This window comes from Mercurialis annua, linkage group LG6 (assembly GCF_937616625.2).
Source record: "Mercurialis annua linkage group LG6, ddMerAnnu1.2, whole genome shotgun sequence".
Lineage (NCBI taxonomy): Eukaryota > Viridiplantae > Streptophyta > Magnoliopsida > Malpighiales > Euphorbiaceae > Mercurialis > Mercurialis annua.
In genome coordinates, this window is record NC_065575.1 from 36,707,807 (window position 1) to 36,733,231 (window position 25,425).

Consider the following 25,425-nt stretch of genomic DNA (forward strand, 5'->3'; position numbering starts at 1 on the left):
AAGTTTGCAAAAGGAGTAAATTTTTTTATTGACAAATAAAATTTAGTTTTTATCTAATTTTAATAATTTATTTTTAATTAAATAAAATTTAATTTTAATTATACAAATAAAAATAAAATTAAGATGGTATTTTGTAAAGTAAATGACTCTTAGGCCTCCATGTTTTGTCATAATTCACAGTTTGATATTTCTTATTTAAAAATAAAATGATTTAATATCTCAATTTTGATTTTGCAAACATTTACAACCTTCTATTTTATATAGGTAACAAATCATTGACGAAATAAAATGTAAGGTTCTAAATTGTTTGAAAATGAGGTATGAAATCGTTAACGTAATTAAAAATGAGGTAGCAAATCGTTGAAAAGTGAATATTAAATTAATAATATACCTAAAAGAAGTCTCTTATTGTTGACGGAATTAAAACTTAGGTATGAAATCGTTTGATTTTTAAACAAATGATACTAAACTGTGAATTGGGACAACTATGAGGGGTCTTAAAATAATTTGCTCTATTTTGTATTAACATGCTACAACAAGAAGAAGAAAATAGCAGAGATGTGTAATGAAACATAAAGAAAAGAAGATGAAGATGGAATCATAGTAGCAGTGACAAAATGACTAAAAAGCTCCCCACAGCCAAATTCACTACAGAACTCGACGTCGACTCGTTCCTCAGTTTACACTCCGACTCCGATTCCGACTCAGCTTCCGTCCCTCACCGTTCTCTCGACGAAATCCTCAACGACTCCTCCGATTCATCCACCTCAGCATCTCCTCCTTCATCTCCATTTACCATTACTAACCGCCACCATCTTCCTCCAAACGACGCCGTTTCTGCGGACTCATCAGCGGAATCCATCAACGATAATAATCACACTACTCAACCACGGCTCAATTCTTTTACTCGAGTTAAGTCCGGCGGGTTTTCAGGTGATCCGGCATGGAGACTTCCTTCATCTTCGTCGTCGAGACCGTTACCGTCTCTTTTCGGCGGTGTGAGATCGACTACGAAGCCAGGAGCTGCTCTTGCTGCCGCGGCAGCTGCGTCGAGATCGGTTCCGACGCCTCATGCTGCCGCCATCAAATCGAGGCGTGCGGTTAGTCTCCAGAAGGTTACTGATAGTGATGATCATGAGATTGTTTCAAATTTATCATCAAATGGAGACTCAATTGGAGTTGCTGCCGAGAGAACTAGGTCGGATGATTTTCAATCTGCATTAGAGAGCGAAATTTCTGCTGAATACAATAGAAACTTGGATAATACGAGTGAGGCTTTTTCTAGTATTAATGATAGTAATGTTTTGGAAGGCGAAGTAGAACCCCAAGCAGATTTAAATAACACTAGTTCAGTACCAAATTCAAATGTTAATAATGAATTAGATTTGAATGATGGCTCACCAATTTTGGATACCTGTGATAGATTAGATGATATAAATGTGAATGCTAATAGCAAAATTGATAATTCCGTCTCGTCTGGTGACGACGAGGGTGGAGATAATGAGCTCCAACCGACAGTGGAGTCATTAGAAGATAGAAATGATCAGGAGGAAGGTGAAGAAGACGTGTTAGATCCTGTGATTGGTGGAGACTCTAGGGATGGTGATGCGAGGTCTTTAAGTGAAATTTCAGAGCTTGTAGAAGAGATAATAGGGCAATTAGAGAGTGAGAGGCTAATTACAAATGCAGAAGAGAAGCGCAAGGCGAATATGAAGCCACTTGAATTGGCTGAAGAGCTCGAGAAGAAGCAGGCATCTACTGGATTGCATTTGGAAGAAGGTGCTGCTGCTCAGCCAATGAAGTTTGAGGGTGTTCGTAGAGGGACTACTACATTGGGCTACTTCGATATTAATGCTGATAATGCTATTACACGGATGATCAAGTCTCAAGCTTTTCGGCGTGACCATGGTTCCCCTCAAGTCCTGGCTGTTCATCTCAACTACATTGCTGTAGGCATGGCCAAAGGTGTCATTGCTGTTGTTCCAAGTAGATATTCTTCCAATACTGGTGATAATATGGATTCCAGGGTTGGTCCATTTTACTCAATTGCTTTATTGTTTATTTAAAGATTTAACATGTTCCTCTCTTATTTAATTAACGCTTCCAAACAATCATAGATGGATTTTAGAAGTGTACAGAAAATTAATATGAAAGGCATTTCGGGGACAATGATCTCTAATGTAATGAATTTTTGTTAATATACTTAATTGTTGGATCATACCACTGGAGATCTTCACTATTTAATTAAAGAATAATATATGGTTGACTATTTAATAGGTTTAGTATAGAAATCATCACTTTGACAATGCCAAAATTCTTTGTTTAAATTACATTTTTATTATTAAAGATGGTCAGTAATCCATACTGAAATATACTTATGCAAATTCAGATGCTTTTGCTCGGCTTACAAGGAGATAAATCTTGTTCTCCCGTAACTTCCATGTGCTTCAATCAGCAAGGGGATCTACTCTTGGCTGGCTATGGCGATGGTCACATTACTGTTTGGGATGTCCAGAAAGCATCAGTAGCAAAAGTTATAACTGGTGAGCATACATCACCAGTGGTACATGCATTATTCCTAGGTCAGGACTCTCAAGTTACTCGACAATTTAAGGCAGTTACTAGCGATTGTACGGGTCATCTTTTTTTACATTCATTCCAAGTCTATCCCATTTTAAACAGAATCACTATCAAAACACAGGTAAACCATTATTCTCAATTGACGCATGTGCATCTTGCAATTGTATAGTAATTTCTGATTAAAAATTCTAAATGGATGGTGTTAGTGTCTTCTTGATGGCAAAAATAATGGCATAGCACTATCAGCTTCGGCCCTCCTTTTTGGTGAATCCTTTGGAGGTGCTTTGCCATCATCACAAGGAAGTGCATCGCTTTCATCCAGCAGCATCGGTAACATGATGGGAGGTGTAGTTGGAGGAGATGCAGGATGGAAACTATTCAATGAAGGCTCTTCTCCAGCTGAAGAAGGTGTGCTCATTTTAGTCACCAGTCAAACTGCTTTGGTGGTATGAAGTCCTTGGATAATTGCGCAAACTCCATTCTACGTGTCTTCTGAATATATTGGCATTTGCTTCTATAGAGACATTTATTATATGGTGTACTGAAACCATGCCATAATTACAGGTTAGGTTTACTCCTTCTCTACAAATCTATGCACAGCTTTCCAAGCCAGATGGAGTTAGGGAGGGTTCCATGCCTTACACCGCATGGAAATCTACTTCACAACCTCACAGCTCAGACTCTGGTATTTGGTAACTGGTTTTGTTAATTTAAAGAAAAGAGGTCAGTTGCCTGAAAAAATGAATTTGTTGCAGAAAATATTAATGCAGATGCTGTGGAGCGAGTTTCATATCTTGCAGTTGCATGGGATCGGAAAGTTCAAGTTGCAAAGTTGGTCAAATCAAAGCTTAAAGTTTGTGGAATGTGGTCCCTTGACAGTGCAGCCATAGGTGTAGCTTGGTTGGACGCTCATGTATGTTTTTAGTTTTTATTCTATTATTTTTTTTCCAACTTTTAGTGTCAATATAGCTATATTCTGTGCCATCCTTATGCATCAATTCTTTTTCTGAAAAACTTGAGGCTAACGAGGTTCTATGCTTGGCCAGATGTTGGTGGTTCTTACGTTGACAGGTCAGCTTTATTTGTTTGCGAAGGATGGTACTGTAATACATCAGACTAGCTTTGCTGTTGATGATTCTGGGGGAAATGATCTTGCTGTGTATCATACACACTTCAGGAATATCTATGGGAATCCTGAGAAAGCATATCACAATTGTCTAGCAGTAAGAGGTGCGTCTATATACATACTTGGACCCATGCATTTTGTCGTTGCTAGGCTTCTACTGTGGAAGGAACGAATTCAGGTTCTGCGGAAAGCAGGCGACTGGATGGGTGCTTTGTATATGGCAATGACACTTTATGATGGGGAAGCTCATGGTGTTATTGACCTTCCTAAATCTGTAGATGCTGTACGAGCAACCATAATGCCCTATCTGGCAGAGTTGCTATTGGCTTATGTAGATGAAGTTTTTTCTTATATGTCGGTGGCTTTTTGCAACCAATTTGGAAAAGTAGAACGAGAAGATGAATCAGATACTGGAAACAGTTCTGTACACACTGAAATAAAAGAGCAATTCACTCGTGTTGGTGGTGTGGCTGTGGAATTTTGTGTCCATATACATCACACAGACATCCTTTTTGACGAAATTTTCTCCAAGTTTGTGGCTGTTCAACATAGAGGTACCATCATAATATGCCTAAATGTTTAGATTAAGCTCATTCGAAGTCTTTCAATCCACATTTTGGATCGCAATTTAATTAAGTAGCTGGATGAGTGGTACTGCATTCTGACCTTCAGTGATAGAGATCAAATTGGTGTTTTGATAATGGAAAGATTGTAGGTTGTGAAGCTTATAAATACATTATTTTTCAATTTCTCCTTGCTTCAGCATTACCTACTAATGATGCACTACTTAGGCCATGTTTGGTTCATGGAATAGCTGCGGAATGACAATTCTTTGCTTTGGTTCATGGAATAGGTATTCCATAGAATTGCTATTCCATGATTTTGTGGAATAAGTACTCCCCTCAAAAACTAAAGAATAAAGAATGGCTATTCCATTCCTTATGGAATAACTATTTTATTCCATTCCTTATGGAATAGCTATTCTATTCCATGCTATTCCATTCCATAAACCAAACATGGTCTTAGTGATATTGGATAATTTATCCTCTTGGGATGGCTAATTGTCAGTTGATTATGCTGTCTTTTACCTTTTTAGATACATTTTTGGAGCTTCTGGAGCCATATATATTGAGGGATATGCTTGGATCCCTACCTCCTGAGGTATTGCTTAAGGCTTGATGTTAAGTCTTTCTTATTGTACAATGGAACGAAGTTCAGAAAACATCTACGTTAACTAATTATTAATTTTTATCGTCTCTATTCTCGTCTTGCTTCTTCTTCCTCCTTTTTATAGATTATGCAAGCATTAGTAGAGCATTATAGCAGCAAAGGATGGTTGCAGAGAGTTGAACAATGTGTTCTTCACATGGACATTTCTTCCTTGGATTTTAATCAGGTTTCTGTTATTTTTTACTCATGCAACTGAAGTGCTTTTCGGAAGTGATTCCTCTAATAGCGTTAAATACTAATATTATTATGTCTCTTAGGTTGTGAGGTTGTGCAGGGAGCATGGATTATATGGGGCCTTGGTGTATCTTTTTAATAAAGGCCTAAATGATTTCAAAACACCTTTGGAGGAGTTGTTAATTGCTTCACAGAACAGTTATAAAGAGAGTGCTGCTGCACTCGGGTAAGCAACGTTAACATGTACAGCTGTATGTTATTAAATAATTCAAGAATTGTTTTTTAAATTATTTTCTTAATAGATTTGTAAATAAAGGAAACTTGCGAAAATTACTCCCTCCGTCCCGTTTAGGAAGTCCCTTTGTTGTTTTCACACATATAAAAAAAACATAAAACATAACTTTTTTTTCTTGTTTTACCCTATTAATTGTGCTTTACAACTATACATATAATTAATTTTCTTGTAAATGTGCTTTACAATTAAGATAAAACAAAGGGTATAAAAAAGGACAATGAGACTTCTTAAGTGGGACATAAAAAAAATGACAAAGAGGCTTCCTAAAATTGGATGGAGGGAGTAGCTTTTTGAATGGAAATGGTAATGGTAAATGAGGTTAAAGCATAGTGTTGAAGTGGGAAATCCCACATTGGTTGTGTGTGTGCATGAACTTGTGTTTATATATTAGTTGGGCACCTCCCTTAATACCAATTGGTTTTAAGATGAAATCTAATATAGTGAATCAGATTTGTAATGCTTTTTAATATATCAAAGTTGTCATCTTCTTCTATCGTTGTCATAAGCAGGTACAAGATGCTTGTTTATTTGAAGTATTGCTTTTCAGGTCTTGCCTTTCCACCAGGTATGCTTCCCGTTCATTGTAGGTAGTGATCCAAGTTTAATATTGTAGAGAATCCTTTTCAAGTCTTCGTGTGATGTTGACAAGTATGTTTACTTTTTAAATAAGTGAATTTGCAGTGACTGATTATTATCTAAATCTCATTTTGACAGATTCTATATCATTAATTAATTTTATATACATAGAGGTTGGGCCTTGGATTTCTAAATTATCTTGTTGCTTACCTGCACATGGACATACATAGTATTCATTTAAATAGATGTTATTCTAGGATTCTCATGTGCTATCATCTTGATAGAAGTGAGATAATTAGCCTTGATGGTGGTTTTATGGTACTGTGATGCTTAGGGTCGTGCAAGAACCAATTAAAATCAAATTTTCAAACCAAACCAAACCGAAATAGTAGGTACGGTTCGGTTTTGCATTTAGTTCAGTTTGGTTCGGTTTTTATTTTTAAAAAGCTGAACCGAACCAAAAACCGAACTCATTATATATATATATATTTTACAGAAAATATCGTAGAATTCAAAGTGTTGTAGTGATAAGTTGTGTTAGATATTCCCTCTTGTCCTGGGTTTGATCTCCAAGGTTCACAAATTATTTTGTATATAACCTCTTTTGTGTAAAATGAATTGTAAAAGATTACATTAAGGTTCAAACCTCGGACCGTCTGGTAAGGATAAGCGCGCTTTACCACTTGGCTCATGTTAATGTATACCATGTTTGATACTTATATCGGTTACCGACCAAACCGAACCTATATTCCCACTCCATTTCGGTTCGGTTCAGTTTTTTACTACTAAAAAAAACGTTCGATTTGGGATTTCTGGTCGGTTCGAAAACCGAACTGACCAATGCACACCCCTAATGCTTGTAGTTGTGTGTATTCATTATCATAAGGCAGCTAATCTTGAAGAGAGTTTTGTGCCAAAAAGGATTCTGATGTTTCAAATTTATCCGTTAGTATTGGGCTTGACTTCTTCACATTTAAATTTTAGATTCTAACTTTTTCCGTGTGTTATCAAGTGCTTTGTTTATGAAAATGCACACCTTACCCTATTGCTTGATTAACCTTGGAGTTTTACCAATGCATTGAGTCCATTGCTCTATTGCCCTTCACCATTACTTTGTTTTACTATTGTTGTCTATCTATTCTATTGTGCTGCTTGGATTCTGGAATATGAATATGGACTAGCATTGACCTTGAACTATTAATTATTTTCTCCAGTTAATGTACAATTGATTTGTAACTTGATGAGGATCATAATTGCAGGACAGGGATATCTTCCTCCTACACTTTTATCATCTCTTCGGACAGATCTTGTTCGGTGTCTATTGGAGAAATCCAGTGCCCTGAATTCAGCAGTAGATTCAACATTACCATTGAAACAAACTTATCTTAACCTATATCATCTCTTACAGTTAGATACTGAAGCTACTTTAGATGTTCTGAGGTTAGCTTTTCTAGATGATCAAAATCCAAAGCTGGAGTTCTCTCCAAATGATAGTCCCAATGGGGATGTCAAGGATATAGCATATGAAACTCAAAATTTATTGTCTCAAAGTACTATAGATGCTCTTGTTCAAATCTTTGAAAACATTGGGACCCAAACAGCTGAATCTGCTAATGATACTGGATCAGCTGAAGCATGGCCTTCAAAGAAAGACATCGGGTACCTGTTTGAATTTATTACATGTCATGTTGTACTTAAAAAAGCTTATATTCCGGGGAGTATGTTGAGTCAGATTTTGGAGTACTTCACATCTGAGAACAACTTCCCAGCAAGTATTCTTGTACATAGTGCCAAAACTTCAAAAATGAGGGAGAAGGAGGTGCTTTTGCTTCTGGAAGTGGTTCCAGTGACCGATTGGGACTCATTGTATGTGTTACAACTATGTGAAAAAGCACAATTTCACCAGGTACGTATTCCATATGTTTGATTTAAAGATGATGTCTCTCCAGAAATTTCCTTTTTGATGACTTCATGCTGTTGGTTTAAACATGGTTTTCAGGTTTGTGGATTTATTCATATGATTGGTAGCCAGTATGTTGCTGCACTGGATAGCTACATGAAAGATGTGGATGAACCAATTCATGCTTTCTCATATATTGACAATACGTTGAGGCATGTCAGTAGCAATGAACTCAATGCTTTTCAGTCAGCTATTATTCTTCGGATTCCAGAGTTGGTTGTCTTAAGCAGGTAATTTTTTTCATTAGTTGAGATGTATCTTCACCCAGTTGTATATTTTGCTGGGTTTCTTGTTCTCTGAAAATCCTCTTCTAAGCAATTTTAGGATTTCTTTTTTGCAGGGAGGGATCCTTCTTTCTGATCACGGAGCATTTTTATAATGATAATCCACAAATCCTTTCTGAACTACAATCTCATCCAAAATGCCTTTTTCTCTATCTAAAGACGGCTATTGAGGTTCACTTATATGGAACCCTCGACTTCTCTGATTTCCAAAAAAATGATGATTTGGATGCTTTTAGTGGAAGAAGAGTGGAAGGTCAGTTGAAAGGACTCAAAGCTTACATTGAAAGAATCTCGGATTTTCCTAAGTTCATACAGAATAATCCTGTCAGTTTGACAGATGATATGATAGAGCTTTATATGGAAGTGAGTGCTCAAATCATCAGCATCATTATTTATTGTTTATGTATTGGAAATTCATCAAGTTATCTTCCACATTGCCCCCAAAGAATAAAAAATAAGAAAATGAACTTTTTTCCTGTTCTGGTCCGCCACAACATGGGAAAGCAGTGTAAGCAAGCTCAGTTCTTCACTGGGTTAAAAAGAAATACAGTTGGTTTTTGAGCTCAAGTTGGGGTCTTGCTTTCCTTGTCATGGATCTAAAATAAAGCTACTTATCACTGCATCTTCTATTACTGGTTCTGATTATTCTATATTTCTTAATTGTTTTTGTCTATCTTCTTACAAGTATTAAATTCTAAATATTCTACCCTGGACTTTGCAGTTAGCATGTCAGTATGAGCGTAATTCTGTTCTTAAATTCCTGGAGACTTTTGATAGCTACCGGGTCGAACACTGTTTACGCCTATGCCAGAAATATGATATAACAGACGGTGCTGCTTATTTATTAGAAAGGGTTGGAGATGTTGGAAGTGCTCTTTTACTCACCCTTACTCAGCTCGATGATAAATTTGTCAACCTTGATGTAGCTGTGGAAAGTGCAATTTCAACCACATCTGTAAAGGGATCTATTGGCATGGATTATTACAACAATGTTTTAAAAATGAAGGAGGTTGGCATATCTGAATTTTGTTTGCGGTTATGTTGTTCCTTAACTCATTATTCCTTTTCCTAATTCTTCTTCATTTTCTTGATTCCTTGTTGCGGGTCCTATGGTTCTGGGATGACTTAAACAAATTTATTTTTTTTATCTCACAGGTCGATGATGTACATAGTATATTGAATGCCTGTATTGGATTGTGTCAGCGGAACACCCCTCGTTTGCAACCTGAGGAGTCAGAGACACTCTGGTTCAGATTACTTGATTCGTAAGTTCTATATAGTGCACTGATTTGATTTCTTTCGTGTAAGTTAACTGGTTCCTGTGCAGTACTTGGATATGTTAATACTCTTACCAATTTTCATAGTATATTGTGCAATACTTGATTTTCTGCCTATGTACCAAGTTATCATAGTAGTTTGGCTGCAACTTCTAGACTTGAAAGTTCTCATTATGCTTCAAACATTTTTATTCTCTTTCCGTTTCTAGCAAATTCCTCGAGTGGTATCTGCTATGAACCAAATAGTTGACTTTTCTGACTTCGGCGGTCCTTGATTCTGAATACAGGTTTTGTGCACCTTTGATGGATTCATTTTCTGATGAAAGGGTATTGAAAGGAGACAATCATATTGGAATGTTAAATGAAACATTCTATGGGCAGGAGGATGAGATCATAATCAAGTGGAATATTTCGAAATCTCACAAAAATGCTGCTGTCTTGAGGAAATTGTTCTCTCAGTTCATCAAAGAGGTTGTTGAAGGAATGATAGGATATGTCCGTCTTCCAAGTATAATGTCAAAACTTCTATCTGATAAGGGTAACCAGGAGTTTGGTGACTTTAAAAGTATCATACTAGGGATGCTTGGAACGTATGGCTTTGAGAGGAGAATTTTGGCAAGTCATTGCATGCTATTCATGTCTCTAAATTCTCTTCATCCCTTTTCTGTGCTGACTGCTGACAGTACTGCTTTGCTTATTTTTTTTTGTACTGTAAAGCTAAACTGCTGATACAAATGTTTACTTTTGTGTTTTAGGATACTGCCATGTCCTTAATAGAGGATGATACATTCTATACCATGAGTTTACTTAAGAAGGGGGCATCTCATGGGTATGCCCCTCGGAATCTTGTATGCTGTATATGTAATTGCCTTCTCACCAAGAATTCTCCTAGTTTTCAACTTCGAGTTTTCAATTGTGGTCATGCTACTCATCTTCAGTGTGAACTTCTTGAAAGTGAGTCATCCAGTAAAGGTACCTTGTCAGGATGCCCTTTTTGTATGCCCAAGAAGAATACTCAGAAGCCTAGAAATAAATCAGTTCTTGCTGAGAATAGTTTAGTGAAGAAGGTTTCATCAAAATCCAGACGAGCTCAAGGAACTGGCATCTTTCAGCCACATGAAGATTCGTCAGAACATTCATATGGGCTTCAGCAACTATCGCGGGTAAGTCAGTACTATACACTTCGCTTGCTACTGCTCATTTATATCATATGTCTACAGGTTATGTTTGGTTAGTGATAGTGAATTGAAAGGATTAATCAAAGTTGAATTATGATGCTGCAGTTTGAAATATTGAGAAATCTTCAGAAAGGCCAGAAATTAGGGCAGATAGAAAATGTGCCACAGTTAAGGCTTGCCCCACCGGCGGTTTATCATGAGAGGGTAAAGAAAGGACCTGAGCATTACACAGGAGAGAGTAGCAGTGCTATTGCAAAAGTTGAAAAACCGAACAAAAGGAGGCAACTGAGGGAGCTAAAAGTTGGAGGAACATCACTTCGGTTCCCATTAAAATCAAGTATATTTGGTGAGCTACAATTAAACATTTGATCTGAATTCTTGTTTTTCCATCGCCTCCCTTGTTAAAATATGAATGATGTTGTTTGTAGGCAAAGAGAAGATAAATAAACGGTGATAGGAACCGTGCTGTACAGACTAACCATGGCAGAGATCCTGTCTCAGATGTGACGGGTCAAGCAAAGCAAGAGACACGGGTTTCCTTGTCTCGGAGAAACATATCAGAACAAGTAGATAAAGAATGGGAGCAAGCATCAGTCATTCCCTCTCTCATAGGTTAGAGAGAAGCTCAACTCAGCTGAAGGATTCATCTCCCTGTTCAACAAACCTGCTCGACCATAGCTGGTGAATTTTATTGATCCGAACTGAATTTTTGACCTTTGACCTCTCATTTTGTAATTTATGTTGGTGTATGTAATTATGTATAGCAACTTTTTAGGAGCATTTAATAAAAAAAATTGTAATCTGCAAGCGGATAGCTTTTTTTTTTCTCCCCTGATTAATGGAAGCCGGTGTCTATTGTTAAATTTAGAACATCATTTGTATGAGTAGATATATAACGGTTGTCATTGAGAGTGCTAATTTGGTGAGTTTTCACCAGTTTTTTTTATAATTCCATTAAATTTCAGGGATAAACATCAATCCGTACGAACAGATATTTTACTGTTTTCGTTGCCATGCAAAATCAACCCAATGGAAGCCATGATCAGCATTTACAGCCTCATTTTTTCACCAAAACAAAAGAAACTTTTGCAGCGTCATCTTAAAAATGAAAATTAAATTAAAAAGAGGGCCCAACCGGGTTCGAACCGGTGACCTCTTGATCTGCAGTCAAATGCTCTACCACTGAGCTATGGACCCATTTGATGAGGTACTTACCCTATAATTTATTTATTGACATAAAATTGCTCAATTATCATCTGAAGGAAATGACTCAAACCTGATCTATTGCCACGTGATTAGTGTAATCTGTTGTGCACATGGTGCCAGAAAGCATCCGTGTCACCACAAATCAACATCACTCCAAATTCATAAACGCAAAATGTATACTCATGAAACGAACACAAAAATAAAATTGAAAACCTCAAAGTTTATTTATAATTAAAAGGAATTTCGGGAATTAGCATTCTTATTAATACAGTACAACACTACAAATCAATCACTAATGATAAGTCCATAATCAAACTAATTTAATCTATAAATAATATTAAACATATTTATATCGATTAATCAAATCCAAATCCTTCACTATGGCGGAGCTAAACGAGGTGGTTCTTATTTAAAAATACGAATCTTAGAATCATATAAAAATTGGTGGCAAATATTCTATTTTAATCGATGAATAGTTTCGCCTATTTCATTTATTAATAGCCATTTCAATCGACATAGAAAGCCGTAGTGATATTTTATCCGGTCTAATCTCAATAGGAGCATGAGCGTAAAATCCGTACACTTTTATATCCTCAAAATTACAAATTTTACTATGCCGATTTTCCATTTTGTTATTCCATAAATTTCAAATTTAAATGGCAAAATTTTTCTAACATTATTATAAAATTAGCAAAAATAAAAATCTAAAATCCATTATGGGAAATAGCAAAGAAAAATGGACACATCCATCCACCAAACAAAATTGGCAAACAATAAATAAACGAAGAAAAAATTAAAAACAATAGCAAACAAGAGTCACAGAACACTTGTTAACTGAATTTACGAAGCCTAAAAGCAAATTGAAAAACAGTTGAGAGTTGGGTGGCCAAGCAGAGGCGGTTCTTTCAACACTCTTTTCCCTTGTTTCCTCCGCCCCCATTTTCTTTCTTATACCCCTCATTTTTCTTTCATTTTCCTTCTCGCCAAACAGACCAAACACAGCAATGGCCACGGCTTTCTCTGCTGCCAAGCTGATTCAGCCTCTGCCACTCAATTCCAGATCTTACACTAACACTACGCCTCAATCTTTGCCCCTCCTCGACCCTCTTAAACCCACATCTTCTTCTTTTCTTGGATCTACTACCAAGCTCCGGTTCAATCATTCTCTCCCCAAATTTGCTCGTCATGCCCGTCGATCTGCTTCTGTTAATGCTGTTTCTGAAGCTGTCAAGGTCAAATCTTCCTCCAATTTGGTATCTTTTTCCTATTCTTTTTCCTCTTGCAGTTCTATTTTCATTAGAGAATTATTTTGTTTTGCTTCAAAGTTTGTAGCTTTATGTTTTTTACTCGCATTGGGTTGCTAAGAAATCGTGTAATTTAATCGAATTCATTCGCTGCATTTGTTTTAATTGGATTTGTTTTTTTGATGTTTTGTCTTGTTCAAATTTTTGTAAGGTAATTCTGTAATAAAAATTTGATTTGTAGACCGCGCGGGTTTGGTCTAGGCCATCTGGGCGCCATAGTTGTGGGTTCAAACCGCGGCTACCCCCTTTCTAATAAATGGGACTGAGCTGCTGGCCATTATAGCCCGGAATTGCCTAGTATGTGGGCTTGCTGGCGGTTTAAATCCTGAGGTTTGACAGTGATCCTAAGCTTCGGCTTGGGGGAGTGAGTCCTCGTTACTGTAAAAAAATTGATTTTTATGTATGTATATCTGTTGCTTTAAATCTAAATTATAGTCTTCAATTTTATGAACCCAACAGAGATAAAAAAAAAGCTGTTCTTTTTTATTTTTATTTGTTTTTGTTATTTATTTTGCTGTAGTTGATTACAAGAGAAGAAGGGTTGGTGCTATATGAGGATATGATATTAGGCAGATCTTTTGAGGACATGTGTGCCCAGATGTACTATAGGGGCAAAATGTTTGGTTTTGTTCATCTTTATAATGGCCAAGAGGCTGTCTCAACTGGGTTCATTAAGCTTTTGAAAAAGGAGGATTGTGTCGTCAGTACTTATCGTGATCACGTCCATGCTTTGAGTAAGGGTGTTCCTGCTCGTGCTGTAATGAGCGAGCTTTTCGGAAAGACTACTGGCTGCTGCCGCGGCCAAGGTGGATCTATGCATATGTTCTCCAAAGAGCACAATGTGCTTGGTGGTTTTGCTTTTATTGGCGAGGGAATTCCTGTAGCGACGGGTGCTGCATTTACCTCTAAGTATAAGAGGGAGGTTTTGAAGGAGGATTGCGATGAAGTCACGTTGGCATTTTTTGGAGATGGAACTTGTAATAACGGCCAGTTCTTTGAGTGTTTGAACATGGCTGCATTGTGGAAATTGCCCATTGTGTTTGTCGTCGAGAATAACCTGTGGGCTATTGGGATGTCCCACTTGCGGTCAACTTCGGATCCAGAGATTTGGAAGAAGGGTCCTGCATTTGGAATGCCCGGTGTTCATGTTGATGGAATGGATGTTTTGAAGGTCAGAGAGGTCGCTACGGAGGCTGTTATGAGGGCTAGAAGGGGAGAAGGACCAACATTGGTGGAGTGTGAAACTTACAGGTTTAGAGGACACTCATTGGCTGATCCCGATGAGCTTCGTGACCCTGGTGAGAATCAGACTACCTTTATTGATTTAAATAGCTGTTTTGTTATGAATTTATCAAATCACATGATACAATTTTGTGATAATATTAGTTTAAACAAGTTGACATCTCATTATTTTTACAGAAAAAAAGAAAAACCTGAAGACATCCTTCACAATATGATGCTTTGATAAAATCAGAGTTACCATGAAATTGGCAATTGTCAATTAGGATAAATTGTAGCACTTAACTGTATATTGTATAATCAATTAAGCAGTTCTCTCAGAAACATTATATGACTTGGCACATTAGCATTTTTTGCATCTGAAAATAGCTAGGTGTTCCAAATTGCAAAAAATTAATAGTCTGTGTCTGACGTTGCCAAGGTTTTAAGTCCGTGTTGTAATTGCAAAATTCACTAAAGTTCATTATTTAATTTGCATTGAACCCTCTGTAATATAACATATGTCGTTTGTTTTGGTTATGCAGCCGAGAAGGCTCACTATGCTGCAAGAGATCCCATTGCATCATTAAAGAAATACATTATTGAAAACAATCTAGCTTCTGAAGCAGAGTTGAAATCCATCGAGAAGAAGATAGATGAAGAGATTGAGGAAGCTGTTGAGTTTGCAGATGAAAGCCCTCTTCCACCTCGGAGCCAACTGCTCGAGAACGTCTTTGCAGATCCAAAAGGCTTTGGAATTGGACCCGATGGCCGCTACAGATGTGAGGATCCCAAATTCACTCAAGGCACTGCTCATGTCTAGCTTTCATTTCCTGTTGGGACATTCATTTAACACTCACCGGTGGCTATTATTGGTGGGTGTTATGAGTCTATAAAAGTTATTGCTAGCAGTCACTTGTTTTACTTATATAATGGATTGCTTCTCTTTTATGTAAGCAGGTTATGTTGTTTAGGTTTGGTCTTCTATTTAATTTTGGTTTTGTTCTCCTCTAATTTATCATCTTTGTCCACTGCACTAGCGTTTGAAATGAAAAACTCAAATTGCTTAGGTTTCTTGTTCTTCCAAAATTTTGGTTTTGTTGCTTAGGTTTCTTGTTCTTCAGCTGCATTATTTTTGGGTCCCTGCAGCTGTCTTGTTTCTTGGCATGGGCTCCTATTTTTATTTGTCAACGTTGGGACTCAACTTTTTAATTTTTTAAACATTGGTTTCCTCCGTCATAAAAATGCTAAAACTATTAATTCAAACTGAAAAAGAAAACCCAATTTTAAGGTGTAATGTCAATAAAAATAAAATTACAGGGATTCATTAAATTTTAATAAAGCTAATGTAAAAAATAAATAAATATATACCAATCAAACTAACAAAGTGTGTGACACATGCACATTATTTAGATTAGAGGACATACTGTACAAATTGAAAGTGTAGGGACATTATGTTGATAAATAAAAATACAAAAATTCAATGCTAACAAAGTGGACAAGTGCAGGGACCCAAAGGTAAATTTTGCCTTTCTATGATTTGTGGCCGCCACAGCAACATTGGTGAATTTGAAGAGCAAAAGAAAGTTGTTGGAAATAAGTCAGAAGTCCAACTTTAACTGTTTCATGAAAGTATTGCGTGAAAATACAATTACATGATAAATTTTTTTGACTCTGAGAAGTACAGTAACGAAATAACAGATGGTCCATCGTCCCAAGTACAACAATTTATGGTATTATACTGAAAAGTTCTGTAAAATTTGTACAAACAAAATTCCTAATGGTATACTTCTCAAGGTTCAACTACAAACAAGCTCAACAAGACATGACACGGGACATACCTGAGAATCTGATTGCAGTGTGTTTCAATTTTCGGGTAAAGATAATAATGCCAATAAGAAAGCAATGAAAGAATCTGATAACAATGTCATGGCAGGGGCTCTAAAGGACAAAATGATAGCTATATGCTTCGGCTTTGATACTCGACGCTGGTGGGTAAGCAGAGAAAATAAATACGATTTGGAAAATTACAACTTTAGAGCGGAAATTGCTTCAGGCTTAAATTCAATTCTGAGACCCAACACCCGCCTAACTTCGGCAGGGGTTAACCTCCACGTCATGGGTCCTGAGTTTTCACCCCAGAAATCTAGAATTTCGGACACCTTTTCCAAGTTGAGTATGGTTGCCATTTGGGTTAGTCGAGCAAACTTATCCCTAACAGTCCTCTGAGTCATGCCAGAGAAATGACTTACCAGAGCCCTTATATCTCTATCGAGTTGAAGGCCTCCGAGTTGATTAAATCTTTTCTGCATCATTATAACTTCAAGCCTCTTCACGAGGTAGTCAATGACCAAATGTACAAAGGAATCGTAGTTGTTTCCCGTCATTACTGGCTGCAACCATGAAACATTTGTCTCGACAGCATGGAGGAGCCTTTGGACCCAAGGGTCGTTCACCTCATTATCTGCATACTCCGTCTCGGATAACTCGTAACTAATCGTTGTCACGCTATCTAATACTTGACGGATGCGTTGTGTTACAGTGGCTACAAGTTGCTCCATGCCGGCATTTAGGGCTTGCTTGAAGGTGTTGCTCATATCGCCCAATTCTGACAAACAAGATTTCACCTTTTCTCTGTCTGCTGGTGCTGGGAATACCTGCAGAAAATGATAACAATTATCAAACACGCAGACTTTCTGTTCAATGAATAGCTTAAAAACAATGTCTTATATAATTCTTTATCCATGAGGCCTTAAATGTCAAACTGCACAATACTTTCTTCCATAAACAAGACCTCAAATCAAAGTCCTGTCCCAAAACAGGTAGCTAACAGAACCTACAGCAAAATTTTGGACCACCTCCCAAGTGACGAAGGAGGTTTCCATGCCTAATCAAGTCAGACAGGCAGGCTTTGTAATTAGCAAATTAGCCTAACAATTCCCTGAGCTCTTTCAAAGAGTCTTGGGTAATAACATAATGAAGACACCAGCTAAATATATCTAGTTCCTTGCTCAATTTTAGCCCACAAAAACTCATTTAAATGGCTGAAGGTTAAGCTTTGATCAATCACCATTGTCACTTTCTGATGAGGGCCGTGCTCCCAGCCTATCCAGGATTTTTGCCTTAAGGTTTCCCCACTCCATCAAGTTAGTAGAGTAATATACTATGACAAAATTCTGGGCGATTATGGCTCTGGAATCATTCCTTTTTCAGTACTGCATCCAGCACAATCAACATCTAATTGATGGAAGCCAATAACTAGGTAATGCCCCTATTAAAAAGACAAGGCAGGAGCAGATCCTCTTGCTAACTCAACAACAGACTTGATGTTTCAGCTTAGTCCTAACTTTTAACATAATTAAAAGAAGAAAGGCCGCTCTAGCCACCAATATATCATATTCTAATTCCAGCTTCCAACAATACCTTGCAATCTACCTAGTAAGTCTTTTCAGAAAAATGAACTAAATACTTTCCATCACAAACTTAAAACAGCCCGTGACCGAATATTTTTGCTGCGAGCTGTAGTATCTAAGCTACTAATAGAAAGAATAATAAGTGAGTACTATAAAAAAGGCAAGGTTCTCATAAAGTGATGTTTAGAAGAAACAAATAAAAGCTCTATCTACGTGCTCACATGACAACAAGTAAACAGCTAAGACATTACATGACATTAAACAGCACATTAGCCTATGACTTTGTAACGCTGTTATTGTTCCCTGAAGTATATGCCCATCATTCTTATCACCCAGGCAATCAATTTGCAAATCATGCTAGATGAAGCAACTAGACAGTCGTCAAATTTGTCAATGAAGTTACCAAAAAGGCATAATAATCTATACATGGACTATTATAAAAAAAGAATGGAAATGCCAATAGATATACCCTTATAGTCACTCTCCTATGATTCCATATGATAAGACAATATAACAAACTTAACACACCTTCCCATGTCACAAGCAATTAAATTTCCAGAAAATGTAACAAGTATGATATTGAGCGCTAGTCCTTACCTCTGCGCATTGCTCTTCAATCTCATGTTTTAGCTTCAGCACATACTCACTGCTCACATCAATATTATTTAATGCAGTTGCAATCTCTGTCCCGCTCCTCTGCACACCAACACCAGCCACAAACAGCTTAGCACCAGGGTTCAGTTCTCTCATTTTCTCTTGCAAAGCCACAAAAAAATCATTACTCAGCACAGCACTAGCACCACTCAAGACAGCAATGACAGAGCTAATATTAGATGTGGATAGCGCCCTTCTCGAGCAACTCTGCAGCACAAAGAACACATCGTCTATCATAGAGGTGGTAAGGCTATCAGGCACGGGCTCATTTATCGCAATGGCTTTCTTTATGTTTTCAACCATGAAGAATCTCTCCAAAATCACATAGAACCCAATAATCTCCTGCACTACTTTACTAAAACTCCCACTCCTAAACGATTTGGTGGCTCTCGGAACTAATTCAGGATCAACAGAAGTCAACCCTTTGATCTTTGACACCATAAATTCCGTATAATCCTCACCTAATTGCATCAATGACAATATCTCTTCCAAATACAACTCAACCTCTCTTGGATCCGGCCCTTCAGGCGCCCCAACATTCAGCAAATTCTTGCTTTGCGCATTAATTTCCGATGATAACATAGCCAATTTCCTATACTCCATATACTTCTTCAATATCAAAGAACCTCTAGAATCACACTCCTCTTGCAACTCACAAATCGCATAAACAATTGCATCTTCACCACAAAGACTCCTCAAAATTCCATCATTTTCCTCAATAGCCAAAACAATATCCTTAAACAAGTTAGTCAAACACATAACAAAATTAACCCGGCTATTACTAATATGATTAACATTATTATTATTAATTTGATCCATTAACTCCACCAATTGCTCAAATTCAAGTCTAGATCTCATAGAAATCACCTTCTTTAAATAACCTACATAAACTTGTAACCCTTCCTCCTCCAATCCTAGAGGCGGAAACAACCGAATAAACCGCAAAATCGTCTGATGATCACGCTGATCCACAGCAGCCGAAAGCCGCCTCCGCACAATTCCTTCGAGATGTTTCTTCGAATCAAGCAACTGCTGCCTCTGATCAGATCCAGAATCCTTATACTTAGCATCAATTTGCAAAAACGTCTGCACATAATTGGCAGCCGCCTCATAATCCTCCGATTCGAGCGCATTTTTAACTCCGTCAATACAATTCCCGCGCTCAACAATCGCATCAATTCGTGACAGCGCCACATTAACCCTAGATTGCGCTAGGTCAAGCTCACGAACCTTGGCGCTGACGTGGTCAGCTAAGTCACACGTGGAACGGACGTTATTAAGCATGTGATCGGAGTCTGATTTCACAATGTCGAGTACTTCAGCAGATTTTTGTAACTGAGTTAGGTTTTTGTCGAGATCCGCGCGTTGCGCGAGTAGATTGTCGAGGTTAAGATCGAGAGCGCGTTGATAAGCGATGCATTCGTGGAGCAAACGCGTCATTGCTCCGACGTCGGTGAGATTACGTACGTGATCTAGGGCTTCCGGTGTGCCGAATTTTATGGAGGAGGAGAGTGTTTTTGGCGACGATACTGATGCTGCTGCTGGTGGTGATGATGAGTCATCTTCTTCTTGAGATCTGGTGTGTAATGATCCGTTTGGTGTTGATATTGATGGCATTTTTGTTCGAGTTAACTGGTTCTTCTTGCAATTCAGTATCTGTAAGCGAATATAGTGAAGAAGATGATGGATTTTAGAGAGCTGTTGTGAATTGGTTTTAGTGACCCGATTTGTAAAATTTACTCGGGTTTACATAATGTGGCCCGTTTAATATTATCGACCCGATTATGAAATGAATTAATTACTTAAATGAACCTTATGTTTGTAATAATATCTGGATTAATCCCTATTGTTTCGATTATAAAATGAGCAAAGGGTCATTTATTGTTGGTCAGTTTAATAAAATTAAGGACAATAGTCTCTATTTTTATATCAATTAAGAATAATATGAATAAATTAAAGGGTCAGAACGATTTGATTTTATCCTTAATATTATCCTTAATTGATTTAAAAATAAAAATATTATCCTTAAATAATTAAATAATTGAAAGTAAATTATTTAAACTTAAATCGGAAACTCAAAAAATGCACGGATGATGTGTTATCATTTACTCAATATAAAATATAATTTTTCAAGGATTTGATTACAAGCAATATAACAAATCAAAAACATGTAATTTTTTTACTTACTCAAATTATTAAATTTTAATTTTTTTTGAAAGAGTACGTATAACAATAAGTTAAGTATTCATATAGTAAATTTTAAAAATAAACAATCAAAACTAAATTTATGCTTTTACACGTTTTATTTTATTAATATCACAGTTGTAATAAAAAGATGTATTTAATTAAAAAATAAAAAAAAGCTAGGATTAAGTTGATTTTGATTCAAATTTTTAAGTACTAATGTTAATGATTGGTACCTAAAATGACATAAATTTTACTTTCTCTAATAACAATGATGGAAAGAAGAAAAATAAATCATAGGGACCAAATCGTACATAAAATATATCTTAGGAATTTGTTAGAAATTGACCAGTCTGAATCAACGAGTTTTTTTCAGGGAAAAAAAACATTATCTGTTTGTTGTAAGAATTTTTTTTTCTGAGTGTTTATCAATGGCCGCCATTCGCCTAGTACCCTCACTCCCCACATCATTCAAAACGACATCGTTGTCTTCATCTTCTTCCCCAAAATTCCCGTGCTTGCTCCACTCACACTCTCGCAAAATTCCTCTCGTTTCATCATCCTCCTCATTATCTACATCATCAAAGAGGCTATTCAGTACATTACAAGCTCTCGTAAATGGGGAATCAGTGGTTGCAGACCAAGAGATTGACAGCGAGGCGAGTAGCGACGAGAGCGACGAAGATATTGGGGGTTTTAAACTAAAAAAGCAGACAACACCGTGTGAATTGTACGTGTGTAATCTTCCAAGAAGCTGTGACATTGCTGAGCTTGTCGAGATTTTCAAGCCTTATGGAACTGTAATTTCTGTTGAGGTATGCTTCTTCATTTTTATATTATATGCTTTTTTTATGCTAAATTTGGAACTAAATTTGTGTTTCTATGAATGTGATTAATTTATGGGTAATGTCATATAAATTCACCAAACGCGTTTTTTTTAATTTAATTTGATGAGGTGGAAGTCATTTTCTTACTACAAAGTTAGCATATTTCATCGGATTTGAAAAGAGTGTATCCATTTGAGGTAAAATGAATTTAGGTGTATATATTTGAGACGTTTTATAAATTATGATTAAATTGAGAAAACGTGTGTATAATTGGTGAATTTATATGATATTATCATCTTAATTAATCGAAAAAAATTCACTGATTAGACAAGTGTACTTAATTTTTACTGCTGGATGAATTGTGACAGGTCTCCAAGAATCCAGAAACTGGCATTAGTCGAGGATGTGGTTTTGTCACAATGGGTTCTATGACTTCTGCAAAAAATGCAATTGCTGCACTGGATGGATCTGTTAAGTGTCAAATTAGCTATGTTTCAAATTATTATTGTTTATTGATTAATTCTTTTTTGTTTTTCATGAAACTATAAAAATAATTGAACATTGCAGGATGTCGGTGGCCGCGAAATGCGGGTTAAATTTTCGGTTGATATGAGTTCAAGTAGGAGAAACGTTGAGACACAAAATTCATCACCGACAAAAAATATAATATATGAAACTCCATTTAAGGTATACATTGGCAATCTTGCCTGGGCTGTAAAACCTGAAGAATTGAGGAATGAGTTCAGCAAGTTTGGAACTGTAGTAAGCGCGCGAGTTCTGTATGATCGAAAAGCTGGGAAAAATCGTGCCTATGGGTTTCTATCATTTTCATCTGCTGAAGAGAGTGAAGCTGCACTTTCTTTGAATGGAAAGGTTTAACTCTTAACTGGATTTCTCTAGTTTTTTACTCTTTATCTGAATTTTATTCATTTGAATCTTTGCTGCAGGATTATCGTGGTCGGGTATTAATAGTTAGAAAAGGCGTTGAAAGACAAGAATGAGCCTTGAAGTAAATTTTTCTTTCTGCATTTATTTAACGGATCAACATCTTTTCTTTTTAAGACCTATTATTGTGTGAACCTGAGTCATCTTCCTTGCTTGAAGTTGCAGGAAGAAGAGTGCATATATCGTCGCCATTTCCACATTCAAAGTTGAGTATCTTGCAATGATCTTCAAGTAGCTTGGAAAGTTTTGTATGGGACAATTTGCCGCTTAAATTACCATTGAAAATGATAATTTTGATTGATTTAATGTTCTAATTTTCAATGCTCAAGTCTAGCTTGATATTTAATTGCAAATTTGCAAGTTATCATCTTCATAGTATGTTTGCTTAATGAAGAGTTTCTTTATGAATATTGGCTGAGAACTTAAATGTGCAATCACAGACTTGAGCTTTAATATGTATCTCAAAGGGTTATGCTTAAAATAAGATATTCAGCAAAGATCAAAATTCAATTGTAAAGCCTACTTAGCATATATAAATCTGGTTTCACACAATATACATTATTATCCGGTTAGTGAACTTGTTAATCGTGGTTCATAATTATTAAAATACAACTTTGAATCCAAAAAAAAAAAATATCATTCCAAGTTATAGTTGATGTCTTAAATGTCTATTATCGGTTTGAACAATTCATTGCTGCTGCCACCAGCTTGTCGTTTTGACTGCATAAGCTGTAAAACTCTGTTTTTTACTACTATTTGCCTGCTTTGCCTCCAGCTTATGAATGCAAATTTACCCCCGAATTACAGAATCAGAGATAACCGAACCCTCCCATCAAGTTCTGGCGAGAAAGTGCTAGTTGTGAGCCAATTCCTTTTATTCCGTCTCATTCGCATTTGTAGATGCCCTAGAAGAGGACTCCATTGTTCCACTAGAATCACATCTCACTCTCTGTCTAGCTCAATCAAGACCAACCTGCAGCCAAGCACTGCTGATACTAAATAAAAACGTTATGACTGTCGCCAGAGTAGCTGTTACTGCAACCTTTAGCAATTATTGCAAGTTTTTAAGCCAAAACTAGTTCTTGATACGCTTGTTTAGAAGAGCAGCCTAAGCTGTGAGTTTATTCACATAATTGCAAGTATAAACGGCACTAGACTCCAACCATTGTGCAGTGTTCCAAAGTATCAGATTTGACACTGATAGTGAAAGAGGAAGGCTACAATGTAACATTGCCAACTAGCCGTTGAGAAACAGTTTTGCCTTATACAGAAAAGAGCAGTTTCATTCTTCTTATGCAAAGCATTCAAGCTCGATAATTTGATTGCATCTTCCTGATCAAGTATTCCTCCAAAGCAATACCGGCATCCACAATTTTTGTATCACCCCGTATTTCAATCTTCATAATTTTATCTATAACTTCATATATCCTCCCCAAGTCATCTACTTCACATATCCTAGGTACCATAATCATCCAAGTATCGACATGAGGAGCTTCTCCGTGCTTCAGCAATTGCTCAACCACTTCATAGGCTTCTTCAACCTTGCCAACATTACAAAACCCCTTTCCCAAAGCATGAGAAACAGAAAAATGCGGAGAAAATCCCTTCGACATCATTTCCACCAAATAACTCTTAGCCTCATCAAGCATCCCTTGATCACATAACCCACCAACCAAAGTCCTATACGACACCAAATTAGGCAAGCACCCGTTAGCATTCATATCTTCAAGAACCTTACAAGCATCCATAGCTCGACCTTCTCTACAAAACCCGAGTATGACCGTATTAAAATGAACAATATCAGGATTACACCCTTTAACCTTCATTCTACAAAGAAGCTTATACGCCTCTCTAAGCTTCTTTTTTCTGCACAAACTGTTCAACAACGTCGTATACGTCAACGTATCAGGAACATAGCCTTTATTCAACATATCTTCCAATAAATCAACCGCCCCATTCACCTGACTTTTCCTACACAAACCCTGCATCAAGATTCTATACGATTCAATATCGGGTAAAACATCTCTCTTAAACATTTGATTGAACAGCTTGTATGCAATACTAAGTTCCCCCCGAAGACAAAACACACGCATCAAAATGTTGTAAGATTTCTTATCAGGTTCCACCCCGTATCTATGCGCATTGCTGAACAGATCGAAAGCGGGTTTTACATAGTTTTTGTTGGAAACAAGAAATTCAAGAATGAGGTTGAGGTGTTTGGGCAAAGGCTTGAAGTTAAAATGGAGCATAGTGTAGAACGTTTTGAGAACTTTCTCGGGCAGATTAGCTTCTCCGTAGGTTTTGATTAAGTAGGAGAATAGAGTTGAGGTTACTGGGTAATGTTTGGATTTTAGGTCGAGGAGTAGGTTGTCTATGAGAGAAAAGTACTTGGCTCGGCCTAGTTTGAGGATGAGGATGAGATAGGAGGAGTAAGAGTGTTGGAAATTGGGGAATCGTGAGGCGTAGTCGAAAATTTCTTTGGCCAGGAGAGGATCTGATTGGGATGCGATGAGTTTTTGGACTCGACATGGTGACCCAATTGGGGATTTAGGTGAAGCTTGTCGTTCGTCTGGTTTGAGGTTTGGTTGACGATGGAGGTGTGCTGCAGATGATGATGATGAGGAGGAGAAGAGTTGGTTTTGCGGGAGGAGAAGGGAGCGAGTGGCAGTTATTGCGGTTAATGCAGTTTTGGAGTGACGGAGGAATAGTTTAGTCATTTCTGGTTTGGATTCTACGGCAAATAGATGGCTCTCATGGGACAATAGCAGATGAAAATTGGTTTAATACATCGAAAGAACCTTGTACTTTTCATTTTTTTATTTATTGGATCCCTCTTTAATGTTTGATATCCAATAGTTCCATGTACTATTCGTTTTTATTTATTTATTTAATGGGTCTTTTTGTGGATGAAAATTGTGAGCGTATTTTTCAGTGTCATTCAAGTGATTAAATTGCCACGAAGGAAATGATAAAAGCAATGTTTTAAAATACGGA

At 37.0% G+C, this 25,425-nt stretch overlaps 4 protein-coding genes and 1 non-coding gene across 7 annotated transcripts; 3 read left to right on the plus strand and 2 right to left on the minus strand.

The window, feature by feature from the left end:
* The first annotated feature begins 535 nt into the window (after positions 1-535).
* Positions 536-11,487, plus strand: LOC126686054 (uncharacterized). Its single transcript, XM_050380075.2, has 19 exons — positions 536-2,027; positions 2,390-2,701; positions 2,787-3,026; positions 3,145-3,265; positions 3,336-3,493; positions 3,627-4,260; positions 4,803-4,867; positions 5,001-5,102; positions 5,194-5,336; positions 5,915-5,970; positions 7,241-7,887; positions 7,981-8,171; positions 8,282-8,588; positions 8,947-9,234; positions 9,381-9,490; positions 9,790-10,117; positions 10,258-10,665; positions 10,786-11,026; positions 11,109-11,487. Exons 1-19 carry the CDS (start codon positions 618-620, stop codon positions 11,132-11,134), a joined length of 5,787 nt encoding a protein of 1,928 aa, XP_050236032.1. The 5' UTR covers positions 536-617; the 3' UTR covers positions 11,135-11,487.
* A 318-nt stretch (positions 11,488-11,805) lies between these two features.
* TRNAC-GCA (transfer RNA cysteine (anticodon GCA)) lies at positions 11,806-11,877 on the minus strand. Its single transcript has one exon. It is a non-coding gene; the product is annotated as a tRNA-Cys (tRNA).
* A 798-nt stretch (positions 11,878-12,675) lies between these two features.
* LOC126687424 (pyruvate dehydrogenase E1 component subunit alpha-3, chloroplastic) lies at positions 12,676-15,477 on the plus strand. 2 transcript variants are annotated; one of them, XM_050381985.2, is made up of 3 exons: positions 12,676-13,118; positions 13,711-14,488; positions 14,954-15,477. In XM_050381985.2, the coding sequence occupies exons 1-3, from the start codon at positions 12,891-12,893 to the stop codon at positions 15,229-15,231; spliced, it is 1,284 nt and encodes a 427-aa protein (XP_050237942.1). In that variant the 5' UTR covers positions 12,676-12,890; the 3' UTR covers positions 15,232-15,477. The 2 variants fall into 2 exon arrangements, with proteins under 2 accessions (XP_050237942.1, XP_050237941.1); XM_050381984.2 differs by having other exon boundaries at positions 12,677-13,139.
* A 518-nt stretch (positions 15,478-15,995) lies between these two features.
* LOC126687426 (conserved oligomeric Golgi complex subunit 4) lies at positions 15,996-25,183 on the minus strand. Its single transcript, XM_050381989.1, has 3 exons — positions 23,787-25,183; positions 18,419-20,116; positions 15,996-17,065 (listed from the first exon to the last, which is right to left on the minus strand). The coding sequence occupies exons 1-3, from the start codon at positions 25,146-25,148 to the stop codon at positions 16,436-16,438; spliced, it is 3,690 nt and encodes a 1,229-aa protein (XP_050237946.1). The 5' UTR covers positions 25,149-25,183; the 3' UTR covers positions 15,996-16,435.
* LOC126687425 (31 kDa ribonucleoprotein, chloroplastic) lies at positions 21,048-22,759 on the plus strand. Of its 2 annotated transcripts, none has more exons than XM_050381987.2 (5): positions 21,048-21,474; positions 21,855-21,956; positions 22,054-22,359; positions 22,434-22,495; positions 22,591-22,759. In XM_050381987.2, exons 1-4 carry the CDS (start codon positions 21,091-21,093, stop codon positions 22,485-22,487), a joined length of 846 nt encoding a protein of 281 aa, XP_050237944.1. In that variant the 5' UTR covers positions 21,048-21,090; the 3' UTR covers positions 22,488-22,495; positions 22,591-22,759. The 2 variants fall into 2 exon arrangements, with proteins under 2 accessions (XP_050237944.1, XP_050237945.1); XM_050381988.2 differs by having other exon boundaries at positions 22,597-22,759.
* Positions 25,184-25,425: the final 242 nt, after the last annotated feature.

What these genes read in the sequence shown, in the direction of transcription:
- LOC126686054 (XM_050380075.2), top strand. Translation starts at nt 618, where the DNA reads ATGACTAAAAAGCTCCCCACAGCCAAATTCACTACAGAACTCGACGTC. An exon ending in GTGATAATATGGATTCCAGG is followed by an intron (nt 2,028 to 2,389) that starts GTTGGTCCATTT and finishes ATGCAAATTCAG; the next exon opens with ATGCTTTTGCTCGGCTTACA. An exon ending in ATTAAAATCAAGTATATTTG is followed by an intron (nt 11,027 to 11,108) that starts GTGAGCTACAAT and finishes TGTTGTTTGTAG; the next exon opens with GCAAAGAGAAGATAAATAAA.
- LOC126687424 (XM_050381984.2), top strand. Translation starts at nt 12,891, where the DNA reads ATGGCCACGGCTTTCTCTGCTGCCAAGCTGATTCAGCCTCTGCCACTC. An exon ending in TCAAATCTTCCTCCAATTTG is followed by an intron (nt 13,140 to 13,710) that starts GTATCTTTTTCC and finishes ATTTTGCTGTAG; the next exon opens with TTGATTACAAGAGAAGAAGG. An exon ending in CGATGAGCTTCGTGACCCTG is followed by an intron (nt 14,489 to 14,953) that starts GTGAGAATCAGA and finishes TTGGTTATGCAG; the next exon opens with CCGAGAAGGCTCACTATGCT.
- LOC126687425 (XM_050381987.2), top strand. Translation starts at nt 21,091, where the DNA reads ATGGCCGCCATTCGCCTAGTACCCTCACTCCCCACATCATTCAAAACG. An exon ending in GAACTGTAATTTCTGTTGAG is followed by an intron (nt 21,475 to 21,854) that starts GTATGCTTCTTC and finishes GAATTGTGACAG; the next exon opens with GTCTCCAAGAATCCAGAAAC. An exon ending in CACTTTCTTTGAATGGAAAG is followed by an intron (nt 22,360 to 22,433) that starts GTTTAACTCTTA and finishes TCTTTGCTGCAG; the next exon opens with GATTATCGTGGTCGGGTATT.
- LOC126687426 (XM_050381989.1), bottom strand. Translation starts at nt 25,148, where the DNA reads ATGACTAAACTATTCCTCCGTCACTCCAAAACTGCATTAACCGCAATA. An exon ending in AAATTGTGGATGCCGGTATT is followed by an intron (nt 20,117 to 23,786) that starts GCTTTGGAGGAA and finishes CTGAATTGCAAG; the next exon opens with AAGAACCAGTTAACTCGAAC. An exon ending in TTGAAGAGCAATGCGCAGAG is followed by an intron (nt 17,066 to 18,418) that starts GTAAGGACTAGC and finishes CATTTTCTGCAG; the next exon opens with GTATTCCCAGCACCAGCAGA.